We start from the raw sequence: 17,830 nt of genomic DNA, 5'->3' as shown, positions 1-17,830 counted from the left end.
GAAGTCTGACCAATAAAGTAGACAAACTGTAAGTAATAATGTCTGAGGAAAACTATGACTTAGTTGGAATAACAGAGACCTTGTTGGACGAAAGCTGTGACTAGGCAGTGAACTTACAGGGTTAGTTTGTTCAGAAGGGGTCATAAAAACTGGAAAGAGGGAGGGGTTTCTCTTTATGTAAAATCCTAATTAAAGCCCACATTACGGGAAAATATAACAACTTTCTGTTGATTACTAAAGATAATTACCTCACCCAACTTGTACAGGTCCCCACTAGGGCGACGGCCATTTTGGACTTAATATTAACAAATAGACCTGACAGACTAACAGGGGTGCAGATTGGGGGGCACCTGGGAAATAGTGACCATAATATAATACATTTCAACTTGCCCTTCAAAAGAGAGTTCTATAGGGGAGCTATGAAAATACTAAACTTTAGGAAGGCCGAGTTTGATCAGCTTAGTGATGCCCTTAACCTTATTGACTGGGATAATGTCCTCAAAAATAAGAGTACGAACAAAAAATGGGAAACGTTTAAACATATTCTGATTACTTACTGTGAGAGGCTTATACCTTACAGGAGTAAAAGGGTTTGTAATTGGAGAAAATCAATATGGCTTAATAAAGATGTAAAGGGGCAATAAATAGTAAAAAGAAAGTGTTTAAACTACTAAAACAAGAAGGCAGCAAAGAATCACTAAAAACCTATAAGGAAAAAAAATAATTATGTAAAAATCAGATAAAAGCAGCAAAGTTGGAGACAGAGAGACTTATTGCCAAAGAGGGTAAAACTAACTATAAACTGTTCCTCAACTATATAAATAGTAAAAAGATTAATACTGAAAGTGTTGGCCCTTTAATAAATAATGTAGGAGAAATTGTAGAGGGCGATGAGGAAAAAACAAATCTATTAAATAACTTTTTCCCCAGTGTATTCACAGAGGAAAATTAAATGTCAGATGAGATACAGAGTGATAATGTAAACTCTTCACTAAATTTCACCAGTCTAACCCAGTAATAAGAGCAGAGCCAACTTAAAAAGGTTAAAATAGACAAATCACCGGGTCCCGATGGCATACACCTCCGAGTTTTAAGGGAACTAACTAATGTGATAGACAGACCCGTATATTTAAGGACTCCATAGTGATGGGGTCTGTTCCATTGGATTGACGTGTAGCCAATTTGGTGCCGGTATTCAAAAAGGGATCAAAAAGCGAACCTGAAAACTACAGGCCAGTCTTACTTTTATTGTGGGGAAAATGTTTGAAGTGTTTCTAAGAGATGCTATCCAGGAGTACCACAAGGAAAATAGCTGTATAACGCCGTATCAGCATGGGTTTATGAGATGTCGCTCCTGTTAAACCAACCTGATCAGCTTCTACGAGGAGGTAAGTTCTAGACTGCAATGAGGAGAGTCATTGGATCTTGTGTATTTGGACTTTTCCAAAGAGTTGGATACTGTGCCGTATAAAAAGTTGGTATGTTTGTTTATTGTAAATTCAGAAGTTTTTTTTAACATAACTTCTGTTTCACTTGTAGAAACTAACCAGGAACCAGAAAAGATGAATGATGTGCCCCAAGGAAATCCCATCCAATTCACCTGCACGAGTCATGGCACATGTGATGTTAGCATCATATCTATAGAAACCCAAGATGCAGAGGCACCCTTGATGATGCGTAATTCATCATATTACATCATTCCAAACAAGGAAATTGAATTTAATGGGAATTTGACCAAATTCACAATTACAATGAAAGTTTATGCATCAAATTATTACTACTGTACAGCAAGAGTGCTAAGTAATGGGAAACCACTCATATTTAAATCTAAGGGCACCCAAATAACTGTAGACAAAGGTAATTTAAACCTATGTGAGCATTTTTGAACCTAAATATGTGCAACTGTCATTAACTGAACCATTAGGGCTTTGTGGATAACAGAGCAGGACTTCCCCATGTCTCCTAGGCAAATCATTGCTCTATTCCATACAAGAGAAACCTTGTCCAAACCTGCCAATTCAAGGTCAACCAACAATCTCATGAGCACCACCTAGCTGTCCCCTGAGGAAATGGGCATGTTCATATCCAACATGCTCAATCCTTTGTTCCAATACGAAACAAGCCTTATTCCTCTCCCCCCAATGAAATAAACAGCTCCAATAGGCAAGAAAATCCTGGTGGGTCCAATTTCTTTGTTCCACAATTGTAAAGCATATCTAATCAGATTGGCATGGGCCCCCAAACCCAGTGCACTCTGATTTGCCTAATGCTGACTATAACCATGACATGTAACTAGGGGCCTCAGCACTGAAGGCACCCTTTAAATTACAGTACATGCAACTGGACAGTATATAACAGCCCCATGGTCCAGTTTGTAACCTAATTTCTTATCTAGGTCCGAAATTCTGTGCTGATACATTTCCTACTATATCTTTGTAGTTCTATAAAGAACTTTATGTTATAGAGCTTCCAATCCCTTGCACAGACATAGAATGAAAATTGTGCTGCCTGCAGCCACCACTAGAGGGGGCATAGGACTTTTCTAAATGCAGCTTTATTATTGACTTCAATGGAAGTTGCATTAGGGTGCCCATACATAATATGACTGTTCCTCCTTAACTGCATGTAGGTCAGTGCTAATTTGCAGGTGGCACCTCAGATTGCAAAGCAAGTTCTGGTGCTATCCAACAATTCAGTGATCCACCTGTGGTTAGAGCAGTCGACTGCCGTATGTACAGGCACCTTAAATCTGTATGCTTTCTCTAGTGTTAGCTGTAGATGGACAGAATGTTACCATTTAGCTCTATATTTATGCAGCAGATATGGAACTGTATCCATATATATTAAGAAACAAATTGATACAAAATTTATTTAGTAAACAAATCAGATGGTGAACAACAGTGGATACAATACAAATATATTTAAAGGGGTTTTCCAGGCACATATGCTATTCTCAGGATAGATCATCAATAGTCGATCATCTGGGGTCCCCCGTTTGGGAACCTGGCCGATCAGCTGAACAGGCACATGTTGTCAGTGTCGCAACACACAGGGGTCAGAGCAGAAGCAGCTAGTCTGACCCCTGTGTAATGGCCGAAATTTAAAAAATTGCCTAGCGCTGCTCCCATTGATTTGAGACCCCAGCCAGCAATTACGAGTGCCAGCCATTACACAGCGGTCGAACCAGTTGCTTCAGCTCCAACCTCTGTGTTAGCGGTGTTGACAGCATGTGCTCACTCAACTGATCGGCAGGTTCACAAGCGGTGGCCTGAGGATACATCATTAATAGTATGTGTGCCTAAAAAAAACCCTTTAAGAAGTGTATCACATGCGAGACAATCTAGGTGGTGACCAACAATAAGGAGCACCAAACCTCCTTGTGGGCTAAAAATGGAATGTACTATCATTATGCACTATATAGTTACAGTATATCCAAAAGTGTGTAATAAAGCTACACTGGAGTCTGGTAACAAGAATCAGAAATTTGGACTTAGTATCGGATGTGATGTGAGTAAAGCATATGATGTCTAGAATATCTTGCAGATGTGTATTGCAAATGTTATTAGGGTGCACTCACACAGGCCAGCACTCAAACTTGCGAGCACCATGCGTTTTGGCTTAAAAAATCCGTGGCATCTATGTATGGCTGCCTGCAGACATCCGGATCGGATCCCGGGACCCGGCCCAAGCGCCTGCAGGGACCAGCGCTGCACTCACCTCTCCTGCGGCTCCGGCTCTTCGATGTGTCAGCCCCGCACAGAAATAGAGCATGCTGCGATTTGCTTTCTGCGTGTGAGTTCGCGCAGACAAATCGCCGTTGTCTGCTTAGGATTGCTTTTCTAATGCAATCCTATGGCAGCTTCCACGGGCAGAAATTCTGCGGGAAATCCCGCCGCAGAATTTCTGCTCGTGTGCAGGGGGCCTATTTGTGAAAAAAAAAAAACGCAAGTGCTTCAAATAGTTTCAGTGTTAAAAACCATCTCACTCGCATGCAAATTGTGAGTGCGATGCAATTTTTTTTTTTTAAAGATCCCATAGGAAATAATGTGGGATTCCTTGTGAGAAATCGCCCCAAAATAGGACAGGCGGCAATTGTACAGTCTCGCTGCTGAAAGAGCGCTTATGTGAATAAACACACTGAAACCAATGTGTTATTTCATTCCTGACTTTCATTGATACTGCTATTAGACGGAACGTGCCCGTGTGAACGCACCCTTAATAATATAAAACATGCATTTATATGAACTTGTATTGTTTTACAGGCGCTGGCCTGACAGTCTGTGCAGATATGAAGCTTCTTTTCCTTCTGACCCTGATCTGTTTCAATGTAAGTGGAGTTATTGTGTTACAGGAGATAAGATCCATGAGACTATGCAGAAAAATAGAGCATGTACAATTTTTTTTGCGCAACCAAAATGCGTGCGCAAATTACAGAAATGAGAACAAACACTGAAATCAATGGTGAAACTACCTATTCTCTGCATATTGAGTGCGTAAATATGCCCGTGTGAAGCCGGCCTAAGACATAATCTTGCTGAAAAGCATCTGTGCCTTATCATCCAGAGGCAGGGGGGTCTGATAGATCCAGAGACCCCTGACCGCTGCCTTAACTGTTGGGGTCACATATTATTACACCGGTATGTGGGGATTTAGTGGTAATTAAATCAGTGTTTAACTTGCCAGCTGCAGATGTGTAAAATGATTCAGGTGATAAACTGCATTATTTTTTAAAATTTAGTATTCCCACAAAAATTGACAACTTAAGCTCAAAACACGGCAATGAAAATTTAAAAAAAGTATTTGGAATTTAGATTTGGAAGCAAAAACAAAAGACTTCACGTTTCATGCACTTCGTGAGCAGATGAGTTGTTATTATTATTATCACAGTCAGTAGATGAGGCATTCTTATTGTGGATTCCTAAATTCTTGGTCAAGTGATCTTTATTTCATCTAAAAGTCCAATAATGGCATAGTGGGCTCCCCAATGCTGAGTGAAATACAGAGAGTACAATTAGGATCATCTGATTGTCCGACAAGCATGAGCAGCTCCAACTGTTCTATCGTCCCCCATTTACACAGACAGGTGGTGCCATCATTACGGCCCTCTGTGTCTGTCTAAACCATTTGCATGTGCTTCCCTGAAGGACATTTGGTGTCACAATGCCAATTACGTCAACTTTGTCTGCAATGTGTCATGAACAATGAAACTGGACTGCTATGGAGTGGAACCTGGTTGTCAGGAAAGATAGACGTAAAGGCAACACTCCACACAGCGATAAATAATCAATATGTGACCTTTATTAAGTCCATGGTCCTTAGCGTCAGCAACGTTTCAACCCTGACCGGGTCTTTTTCAAGCTTGAAAAAGACCCGGTCAGGGTTGAAACGTTGCTGACTAGTGATAAGCGAGTATACTCGCTAAGGCACATTACTCGAGTGAGTAGTGCCTTAGCCGAGTATCTCCCCGCTTGTCTCTAAAGATTCGAGGTCTGGCGCCGGTGACAGGTGAGTTGCAGGAGGGAGCGGGGGGGGGGGGGGGGGGGGGGATTGAGAGAGGGAGAGAGAGATCTCCCCTCCGTTCCTCCCCGCTCTCCCCCGCCACTCCCGAATCTTTAGAGACGAGTGGGGAGATACTTGGCTGAGGCACTACTCGCTCGAGTATTGTGTCTTAGCGAGTATACTCGCTCATCTCTATTGCTGATGCTTAGAACCATGGACTTAATCAAGGTCACATATTGGTTGTTTATCGCCGTGCGGAGTACTGCCTTTACCGTCTATCTTTCCTGGAATTACATGGGATTTGGGATCCAATCCCTCCTGAGGCGTGCACCAATTACCATATACGTATTTGGAAGTGTGGTGAGTGCTGTTGACAGAAGTACAGTTTTGGAACCAGGTTGTCTTCAGTGATGAGTCCAGGTTTAGTTTGGGCATTAATGACGTTCATCTTCGTATTTGGACACCTAGAGGTGAGCGCCTCCATCCTGCCTTTGTTAAGGAGTGTATCACATTTTATATCCAAGCTAGAGGCTGTACAACAGGGTCGTACAGCTTCATTTCTCGTCCGTATCATAGCTTGTATCCAAGCTATAGGCGGTGCCACAGTGTACTAGAGCCTCCATGCCCTCCCACATCACGTCTAGTAGCCAAACTAGAGGCAGTACAACAGGGTACTAGAGCCTCCAAGCCTGCCTGTATCACGTCTAGTATCCAAGCTAGAGGCAGTACAACAGGGTACTAGAGCCTCCATGCCTGCCTGTATCACGTCTAGTATCCAAGCTAGAGGCGGTACAACAGGGTACTAGAGCCTCCATGCCCGCCCGTATCACATCTTGTATCCAAGCTAGAGGTGGTACAACAGGGTACTAGAGCCTCCATGACCACCCATATCACATCTTGTATCCAAGCTAGAGGCGGTACAACAGGGTACTAGAGCCTCCATGCCCGCCCGTATCACATCTTGTATCCAAGCTAGAGGTGGTACAACAGGGTACTAGAGCCTCCATGACCACCCATATCACATCTTGTATCCAAGCTAGAGGCGGTACAACAGGGTACTAGAGCCACCATGCCCACCTGTATCACATCTTGTATCCAAGCTAGAGGCGTTACAACAGGGTACTAGAGCCTCCCTACAAGGGGGTCAGTTTTCCACAATAAATTCTCTTTTTGCTCTTATATTGTAATCACTTATCAGTGTTACAATCACACAGCGAAAGTGTCATCCGACAACTTCTAGGGGAGGGATGATTTTGACAATGAGTGTATAATAGAAATAGCCATCTCATTCAGGGGTAGAAATATTAAATACATATTTTTTGTACAACATAGGTGATAGCAACGAAGTATCACTTGTTATGACTTGTTTTAATCCTTTGAATACATTCTTATTCTTTTCCAGGCTGGGATATGATCTACATCCTGACTTTTTCATATTGAAGATCTGAAGTCTTGAAGTCGTTTAAAAGCAATGTAATCAAAATCTATACGGACATATTTTTGCAAAATTTTTTTAATGTAATTTTTTGGAAATTCTATTTTCTGTACTTGATTTATGTAGGCAGCTGTTGTGTCTATTAACTTCTATAGAAGAATGTGCAGAAGTCAGTATACAGATAGTTCAGGTCATTCTCCTCCCCCATCGCCATAATTGAATGTCAATAGTTTGATCCTGTAATAAACCTTCCTGTCTCTAGTAATACATCTTCCTTGCCTTCGCTTCGGGGCCAAGACCTTAGTTTATTTGGTTTGTTTAACCGTTTCCAATCCACTGTCTGACGTCTGAAGACATTCTGATTGAAGGCTGTACAGCTCTGATTACGGAAGACGTCCGGCAGGGTATCCTTACTGTAGATTACAAGCCGCTCTGTTGTCGGGGGCCTCTCCAGCATGTCGCATACCACAGTACTGGCTCTAGCAAGCAGATGGCGCCATTGTATAATCGCAGAAAGAGAAAGCCCCCTAGGAAACCCTGAACCCAAAATTGGCTTGCAAAGGGTTAAATACTACTCTTTATTCAGGATTATTTGACACTGCAAAATTTTACTAAATACGAGAAAATGTTTGGCAGTAGTAGTTAAAATGTTATTGGATAGACTATGGTTATTCCTTATACTCATCATTCCGCCCCCTGCGTGGGGTAATGTGAAAGCATGAATGACCCATGTATCAGTTTATGTACTCTAATAAAACCCGTTGAAACTAAAATATAACTTTTATTTTTACATATTCAAACAGTTGAGATAAAGCAGATTGTTAAATGCACAAGCGCTGCGCATCCTGTGGTTATCAGTGTAGACCACTTCTTTCACTATTTAAACTAGCTAGCAAACAGTGACCCTTTTCAATTTCCTAGTACCCTATAACTACATTGGCTACTGTATAGTCCGTATATCACTGTCTGGTGCCGTATTGCCTGTTCCATGTTTTATCACATTGTCAGCATTGTAACTAGCCGTAGTAACATTATTCCCAGCACTATACTATAAATGGCTGTTAAAAAAATGATACATCAAGCCCCCCTGACCAGTTTCACTGTCTGCACAGCTTCCTCAGAGGTGCTAAGATGTCTCTAACACATGAAGAGCCGTGTGCCTCTTCATGAATTAGGTGCATGGTGTGCCGGGGGAAATAATATTAAGATGAAATGCCGGTCTTAATAAATCTCCGGCATAGTATTCATGTGAACACTCCCTTAGAGGGGAAAGTACCGTAACTTCCCCTATTCACTGCTTACCAAGGCTTAGGACATATTCAGACAAATGCGAAGAATGGGCCAATTTTAATCCATATATGTGTGTTTTTCACCCGTGTCCGTTGCTCTGTCTGATTTTTTTTTTTAACTTCCATGTGTGATCCATTTTTTTTCTCCTGCGCAGAGTAACAGAAGGCCCAATTTTTTTTCAGGCATTGCTTAGCAATGATACGTGAAAAACGAAGTACCCACACATGTCCTTCGTGTGCGCTGCTTTTGTGCATAACCATTGAATTGGGAGACTATCGTCCAAGAAATTATTCGTTTTGCTGTTTGGGATCATTTTGAGGTACGATTAGGGAGATCATATGCACTACTTCTGATTCCAGTGCCTTTAGTCACCATTAGGGGGAGCTCCCTGCATTTGTAAATGAATATAGTATTAAATTAAAAAAACGAGCCCTACAGATGTGTGTGCAATGAGCGCTCACTATTGTTATGTGCAGGATCCTATCTTCAATGACTGTCTCACAGCAGGCAGGGGCTGTACCGCCTCACACTATGGGCCCCACAGTAGGTGTAGATGGGCCATTGAGTTGTACAGATGTATGGTCATTCTGCGTATAAGCAAATCCAAGCTACCCTGTTTCCCTGAAAATAAGACATACCCTGAAAATAAGACATAGCATGATTTTCCAGAATTTTTGAGGATGCAAAATGATTTTTCAGGCTTTTTGAGGATGCTTGAAATATAAGCCCTACTTCAAAATTAAGCCCTGCTAACAGTTTATTTAAAAAAAGTCAATTTAAATAGTGTCCAGGCAGCTATACATGTAAAAAAGTTAAACCTTTTTAAACAAAAATTAATATAAGACACTGTCTTATTTTCGGGGAAACACGGTAATAGAAATTTGGCAATAGAGACGATGTCACAAACACATTATATCTGGTATACATAATGATACTTACCAAATGTCATTTAAATAAGCAGGATACTAATGCCATGGCAAATGCCAATCCCAGTTTACCAGTATGTATGCGGATTCCATGACTCTGGGGACGACAGAATGTTATTGAACAATTGGATGATAAAAGTGAGAAAAGCATATATCTAGTACTAGGATGAGCGCTGGTAACTAGAGATGAGCGAGCACGCTCGGTTAAGACAAGTACTCGAGCGAGTATCGATCTTTTAGAGTAACTGCATACTCGTCCAAGAAAATTCGGGGGGTGAGCGCGGGGGGTGGGGGTGGTGCAGAGATCTCTCTCACTTTCCCCTCGCCGCCGCCCGAATTTTCTTGGACGAGTATGCTCGCTCGAGTAATTGCCTTAACCGAGCATGCTCGCTCATCTCTACTGTTAACCAAAAATAAAACACTAATTTACCACCAAATGAAAGCCAAACTTGACCCCTGCTATCAGATAAAGATTATCAAGCTCCAACCTGACTGGTACGTCGCACAATATCGTAGTACGCCTATGCTATCTGCTTAGTCTGTCAGTCATTAGACTACAATGGGCCAAGCAAATAGGTATTGAAAGAAAGTTAGGCTGGTTAAACAGGCGTACTGCGATGAACGTTCGTTTGGCAGGCAAAATATCTATAGTGCTTCTATAGTAAGCTCCATTCATCTGCTGCCCGTGTTGTGTTAACATGAATATGTGAAGGCCAAAGCTTGGAAACAGTGGGGTGCAGATATGCATTTGAGTAGTTCAACTATTTTCCTCCATTTCTTACCTGTGGGCCCTTTGTCTTCCTGACTGGACTTCCAGGACATCTGGAGCGAGTGAAGATTTCCTCCTGGTCTTCTGTGAGCTTTGCATAGCTCTATGCACCCTGTCTGGCATTAGCAGCGGCTTCAGGCCTGGATGCGGCCTGCTGGCCCAGGACCTGACCAGAAGTGGTGGGGACTACTTGGTGGTACTGCACTGGCTATATCAGCCAAACAACCCACTTCCTGTCGGGGGAGTGAATGCTCCCCTTCAGAATCCTGTAAGGTTTTTCTGAGGCCTTCTGTTCAGATTGGAAACTGGTCCTGGCAGTCACTGTCTAAGAGTGGGTGGTAAGGTCTTTCCCGGATCACTCACAGTGCCAGGAGCTGTGGAGGGGCCCAGGACTACATTACATCATCTGCCTGGCTACATGCAGGCCCCCTGCGCTACAAACTACCCCTTCGGTGCAAAACAGTCACTGCTACACGGAAACCCACAGCAGTTATTTACTGGCCTCTGTGGAAGGGAGGCCTTGGGTGCACCGCGGAGTTTGGTGATCCTAGCCCCACGTGGAGAAAGAAGAGGAGGAGAAGTAGGGGACTACTCTCCCTATTGGCCTGGAACATGTAATCCCAGGTGAGAGGACAACTGAGACATCATTTTGACTACTCTGATTCTTTGAGCATTTGTGAATATCCTGCAAATTACAACTTCTCATACGAGAAGACATTGGGTGGCTGCTATCTGTGTAGACTTTTTGGTACATCACCAAAGGTAGATGCCTGCTCAACATGTCCTGCTCTTTATACGAATACTATAAGCTTGCATAAAGCCGTGGTTGATTAATACCTGCCTTCCTGATCATCTATAGCTCCAAGCATCTCATAACACGACCATTTAAGTCAGTTATGTCTCATTTTATTTAGCGGACATTCTTGACCCATTTATTTGCAGACCACAGGAGTAACATACTGAGGATGACTACCTTTCTACTGTCATCAATATAAGCACAACTATGCTATTTGGAGCTGGTTATTTTCAGCGAAAAATGGTCCAAAAACTTGCCAAATCAACAGCTCCTAGAGAGCTTACAGATTTTTTTCCTTCTGGCCTTCGGTACCAATGAGGATACGGATTCCTATGAACACAGCCTTGAACAGCGCAGGTAGCATTGACATCTCAGGAACGTTGCTTGCCTACACAATGATCTTCTACTGATTCTTCAGTTACTAAAAGAGGTGTCCCTCCCCAAGTCCCAAAGGAACTAACTCTAAAAAAAGATCCCACATAATCATTGCAGATGACTTAAATATAGAGAACCTACATTCATATCCAGGCAGCATCAGTGGTGTATAAAAATTTCAAATCTCACTATTCTTCATTGTAAATGTTTTTTTATTTTTGTTCCTTGGTCATAACAGGACAGCAACAGCTGGTTCTACCTGTAGCATGGTTCTTGTTCGAATTGGCCTATCCCCAAGAAATCTCCAATGCTTTTGCCTCATATTACTCTTCTCTTCATAATCAAAGAGAATCGAGATGAGCTTGGATAAGGCAGTTACTCGAGCGAGCATCGCTCTTCTCAAGTAACTGCATTCTCGTCCGAACAAATGCCCCCCCCCCCGAGCCTGCTCAGACGAGAATGCAGTTACACGAGAAGAGTGATTCAAATTCGTATCAACCTCAACTGAAAGAAATTGGAAATAATATTCAAGACATTAAACTCCCTCACCCGTCATCCGACCCATTAGCCCTTTTTTTCTACACTGATTTAAGTCGAAGAGGCTATCAAAACGTTAAAGCCTTTCAAATCCCCAGCCCAGATAGTTTTTGTAATGATTACTATAAAAAAATACTCTTCTCCTTTGACACTCAGTGTGGCAATGACTTCTAGTTCCTTTTCTCCAGAAACGTTAGAAGCCCTTATCTTGCTCAAACCAGCCAAGGAAAGCACATCTGCAACCAATTTCTGACCATTTCCTTATTGAACACAGATGTTAACATTATGCTAAGATTTTTAGAAATTGACTTTTTTCTATTCTCTCCCAATGTTGGTTGCTGCAGATCAAGTGGGATTTGTATCACATAGAAGGTCTCTGATGGAATGCGTTGATGTCTGAATCTCATTAGATAGGCTGAGCTTGGCCATATATCCTCTTTATTTTTGGCCTTAGATGCAGAATAAGTGTTCGATCGAATTCACTGGAGATATTTATAAAGTATTTTAGAAGCATTTGGTTTCTCAGGCCCTATTATCTATATCATTTATCGCTGTACTCTGCACCATCTGTGTGGGCTTTTTCATCTGCATGTATTTCCCCTTCATTTACAATCTCCAATGGCACTTGGCAGGGCTGCCCTCTCTCACCACTTCTTTTTGCTCTCCTTATGAAACCACTAGTGGAACAGATCAGAATCAATGAGGACATTAAAAAAATAAATTAGGACATCAAGAACATTATATAGATGGCTCTATGCTGATGATGTTTTCAAAAGAAACTTTGAAAACACAATCCAAATCTGATTTACTACACCCCATCTGGGATTGAGGGGTGCCACGGACTGGCACCCCTACGAAGTAAGTTATCTATTATATCCATACTGCTGGAGCGCCAGGAGGCCTTTTTCCATTGTTGTCTAGCACTCTTTCTTGTTCTCTAGTATCTATATACCTAGACCTACCTCGTGACGCTCTCCCCCAGGGATGTCGGTCTGACCAGCACTATTGGACCGCCCATTGAATTCCATAAATTGAATACAATTTTGACCACTCTTTGCTCTCCAGGATTTCTGATGTTTCGGGACACCAGGAGGGTCCCATTACGTCTGGGTGAGTCCCAAATGTTGTTTTTGAGAAATTCTTTGTATCTAAATCATTCTCCTTAACCATTGGAGCACTATTATTCTGTTTCTTGTTTTGTTTCTATGCTGATGATGTTATATTAGCATTAATGGACCTTATGTATTCTTTATAACAGGCCTAATCTATACTTTTTGATTTTAAGAAAATGTCATATTGCAAGGTAAAGAGCTTCATTGCTAAGTGTTGGGATTGATTACAAAATTAGGCAATGTATAATTAATTATTTTAAGTTTATATGGAATGATCATTCTATTCCATTTTTAGGCATTCATTTAACAAATTCTAGTTCTTATGCATTTTCTAAAAACTACTTGCCCATGCTTAATAATATTCCACAACTCTTTAAAAAATTCTTGTAAACACTTTATTTCCTGGGTGGGAAGAATATGATTGGTGAAAATGATGATCTAATCACACATACTCTATATTTTTAGAACTGTAGCGATTTTCTATGCCAAACTCCTTCTTTATCAAGCTCCAGATCATCCTAAACCATTTTATTTGGGGTGGCTCTCATGCTAGAATTACATTTTCTACATTAGCTAAGTCCTATGAAAAAGGCGGCATGGGGGCCCTTGAAATTAAATGTTACTTTTCTACAGTAATCCTGGACCAAGTCATACATTGGCGGACCGCTTCATGTAAAAATGGGTTTCGACTGAGTCAACCGCTTTAGGGATTCTCCCAATTTTCCTTCGAGCCGTCAAACCTCCCCCTTTACAGTCTCAAACTCTGCAGAGCTTGCATATTTCGGTTTCTGTCTGGTAGCATTATACTTCCTCATCAGCATGTTTGGTTCCGATCTCAGTAATTCTTTAATGTTTTTTATTCTATTCTTACAGATTTTGATTTGGATCTTGGGAATCTTTGAGCATTTAAAAAATTGTTACTCTATAGGAAAGTAACTCTATATTAGATTTCCCTACATTATGTAAACTTTTCCGGTTACCTAGTGGTCTGTTTTTTGCCAATTTAAGATTGCAACTGGCTGTTCATTTCCTGGACATTCCTGAGATCTCTCTCTCCCCCCCGCCGCCCCCGCTCACCTCAGCCACTCCCCCGAGCCTGCTCGGACGAGAATGCACTTACTTGAGAAGAGCAATGCTCACTTGACTAACTGCCTTTATCTGAGCGTGCTCGCTCATCTCTAGTACTGGGAATCTTTACAAAATATATTTATGCGCTGTTATCTAACTCCTGCTAGACTTGCTAAAATTAATAATTCTATTCCTGAAACATGTTGGAGAGGATACGGCCTTGAGGATATTTATTTTCTTTCCCTGTCGTTTGCTACTTCTGGAATATCATTTTTTTAATTTAGTTTCAACTGTTACACATCAGGCCCTGGACCCGGCACTTGTTCTTTGCAGATGAATTTATTTTGTTTAACTCATGTATTATTTCCCATAACTGTCTTGCATCTCGCCTGAAATTGCTTAAAAAAAAAAAAATAAATAAAAAAATTGAAATTTTTGGGCCACCTTCTCTGAATGAAGTTATTAATTCAATTCAATTTACATATCATATGGAGGGATTATATTTAGAGATGAGCGAGCATACTTGCTAAGGGCAATTACTCGATCGAGCATTGTCCTTAGCGGGTACCTGCCCGCTCGGAAGGAAAGGTTCGGCTGCCAGCGGCAGGGGAGAGCGGGGAGGAACAAAGGGGAGATCTCTTTCTCCCTCTCTCCCCCCCGCTCCCCCCTGCTCACTGCCGCAACTCACCTCTCACCCACGCCGGCAGCCGAACCTTTTCTTCTGAGCGGGCAGGTACTCACTAAGGACAATGCTCGATCGAGTAATTGTCCTTAGCGAGTATGCTCGCTCATCTCTAATTATATTCTTATAGACATGTTACTAAAACTTCCACATGTTCTTCATGGACACCTTGGATAGAATCCCTTGCTAAGAATCCCTCAGAATTGTTCACTTCGTCTATATCGTTCCATTAATGAGAATACATTGCTGGTGCTGAGCTTGTTGGCTACATGGGACACTATGATGTAATATTTGGATCTGTTTAATTCACACTTCTCCTATTTGCTTCCCTTTGGTCTTTTATATTACATGAAGTAGTGGTGGACACTCTACTCTCACTCTTAACACTTATCTACTTTTTTCTTGTACATGTTTTTATTTTAAATGCGCGCATTCTTGTAAATGCCGACTTGTTTAAGTACTGTGACATGTTTACTGAGTCGAAGTTCATGACTTGGGTTGTTACTTCTAAAAATTTTTATGTTAATCCTTTTAAAAAATAATTTCAAAAAAGCTTGGAAATAGTTGGCTTTAATGGAAAAATATGACAGACTGGAGTAAAAAAGGAGGTGGAGCAACCCCATTGTGGCATATATAGACTAGATATTGTCACTGGACACATAACTTGAAGTTTCCGGGCCCCAATGCAAAATCTGTAACAGGGCCCCCAACTAATACTTTATTCATAGTACTGGGCTCCCTATATGGAGAAGGGAGGACTTATGGGCCCCCTAAGGCTTCTGGGCCCAACCGCCTCCCCTATAATTACGCCTCTGACTGGAGTCCCAAGTGGGATCTTGTGAGGATCTATATCCGGAAATTTGTGTGGTAGTGCTGCCAACCAGAGTTGTGCCTGTATGGACAGGGCATGATATTGGTAGAGAGATGTAGATAGAACAGTTGGATTAGGGTGCAATCCTCCTAAATAAATATATTGGACAAAATGAAAAGCCAGCAAATACTTGTTTCAAGGACAAGGCCTCTTCTTCGGTTTGGCTGTAAGAGGATACTTGGTTATGCATAGGGACTCATCCGGAAAGAAGACACCACTGCTGCAAGGGATGCATTGGGGGACACAGCTGAGCTGCTGGTGAAGGTAGCACATAACCAATATACTCTTACAGCTCTGGTTGTGCTTTAAACCAACCCAACTGAGGAGGAGGCATTGTCCTCAAAAAGCTTTTTTTGCTGGCTTTTAATTTTCGTCCAATAGAAAAATTCCATCTACCTATCTAGTTCTTCAATATTTTTTGGGGGGAGGCTTTTGCCATAATCTAGCAGTTCTATCTATGTTTCTTTATGGAAAAAATATAAGACTGTGGAGACAATTATAAAAAAAATGAAACCTTCCAAAGGGTAATGATAAAAATACCCTACTGTTTTATGTATACAGCTCCTATGCACACCTGTGTCTTACTGGTTTGGTGCTAATTTATGCCACCATATTCCTTCTTCTGGAAGATACAGTAAGTTAAAAAAAAAGAAAAAAAAGAAAACGTCCCACAGTGTAATGGTCTCAGCAAAGGGGGGTAAAAACCAATGAAGAGTAATAGTATCAGAGACACACTGAAACCAGCAGCCTTCAGCGGACCGGCTAGAGGCCTCTGTGAGACAAGGATACCAGGATGAGGAGAACAGGCGGGGGTGACGGACGCACTATATAGCAGACACTGGATCGGTGTGATAGTTATCACGTCTTGATGATGTCACCTACCGCTCACCACGCAGCTTGTAATTTTAGATGCATTGACATAATTACATAAGTAGGGGAGGCTCCTTCAGGAATGTCCACACAGCTATAAAGATGGCAGATTCTCATTGAATTCCTGCGGTGCCCAGTGAACACAATGAGAAGCCAAAACAAGATAGATTCCAATGCCGATTTCTGCACGGAATCCACATTGGAATATGCGCCCAAAATCTCTGTCTGAACGGGGCATAAAACATAATTTTAAAACGTCATCAATGGAAGTCATTGTACTTACTCTCACGGTAAGAAAAGTAGCTATTCCTTTTAACTCTTCTGTAATGCCTTCTGCTTTTCCAGTACATTCATAGGAATCGGTATCTTCTTCATTCAGATTATTCAGCGTTACTTTCACATTCCGAATAGTCCCAGAGATATCTAGGCGACTGTAATACGTTCTGGGGTTTATCCACAGGGAGGCAACTTGGTTGCTTCCATTGTTAAGAACCAGTAAGTTTGAGGTTGAGGACACATCTGGAGACGGGCAGTCAATCTCGTTCTTTTCCTTAAGTCTCCCTAGAATAGAGAGTAAATGTACATTATAACATAGTATGCTAAGCTGAAAAAAGACAAATCTCCATCCAGTTCTGCCTGTTTCCACCCCTGATCCAGAGGCAGCCAAAAAAAAAACCCAATGAGGCAAAAGCCAATTTACCCCTTATTTTTTTGGGAAAAAATTCCTTCCGAACTCCATAATGGCAGTCAGATTAATCCCTGGATCAAGATTTGAAAACTTTCTGCCTGACTCCAAGACTGTCAGTCGGAAGATTACAATGATCTGATACCTGCAAAACTACAATTCCCAGCATGCTCTGACAGCCAGAGAGACCCTCACTCCCACTTTGGAGCCCTAAGCAAAGAGGGACATGACTTTCGGAGGGGAAACCTATAACTCCTTAGGTTTTACATGTTCGGTTATTATACAGATTTAACCAAGAATGGTTCTGCTTTAAGATGGAGTTCTGCATTGTGTGTGCCTAGGGTTTCACTATGGAGCACGTAGAGTTTAGGAATAGACATAACTTCCTGTCTGTTCTCTCTCTTCCTCTTTCTCTCACCTGAAGAAAAAATATTTCAATCTCACCTGCCCTGTTTTAATCACTACAGCTATTTATATAACTATTACATGTCGTGGTAGAGGTAGGTGATACAGGAATCGGGGTATGATGCGGACACCAGGCGCAACCCCCCCTACAGGAGTTAAAGATGAGCCTGTTCTATTTTCGTGCAAGTCTGTGCAATTCGAGTCATGCCAGAGAATGTCAGGCGGGACTAGCGCTCTTCCTTGTTAATGCACCCTTAGGCCTTATTCACACTAATTTAGCCGCAATAAAAATTTTAAAAAAATCGCAACCATCTGAAGAATTGGTTTCCAATGTATTCATTTAGATGAGCAATTTTTAGCCACATGAAAACGGTGCACCAGTATAGGACATCGGCGACCAATAACGGCAACCGATTTTAAACACAGCTGGAAAAGATAGGTGTTGCTCTATCTTTCGGCTGAGTTATGCTGGCAGCTCCCATAGGTTTCTATGGGAGCTTTAAAAAAAAA

At 41.7% G+C, this 17,830-nt stretch overlaps 1 protein-coding gene across 1 annotated transcript in view; it reads right to left on the bottom strand.

The window, feature by feature from the left end:
- The window catches only part of LOC136587953 (uncharacterized), a 120,834-nt gene that overhangs the window by 83,595 nt on the left and 19,409 nt on the right, over positions 1 to 17,830 (bottom strand). Inside the window, exons 5-6 of the mRNA XM_066586809.1 lie at positions 16,514 to 16,791; positions 9,164 to 9,247 (exon numbers count right to left, since the gene is read on the bottom strand). Of these exons, the coding sequence (XP_066442906.1) occupies positions 9,170 to 9,247; positions 16,514 to 16,791 (356 nt within the window). The 3' untranslated portion in view covers positions 9,164 to 9,169. The remainder of the gene's footprint in view (positions 1 to 9,163; positions 9,248 to 16,513; positions 16,792 to 17,830) is intronic.

The sequence above is a fragment of the Eleutherodactylus coqui genome, chromosome 13, assembly GCF_035609145.1.
Source record: "Eleutherodactylus coqui strain aEleCoq1 chromosome 13, aEleCoq1.hap1, whole genome shotgun sequence".
Classification (NCBI taxonomy): domain Eukaryota; kingdom Metazoa; phylum Chordata; class Amphibia; order Anura; family Eleutherodactylidae; genus Eleutherodactylus; species Eleutherodactylus coqui.
This window is presented reverse-complemented; position numbering and strand designations above follow the sequence as displayed.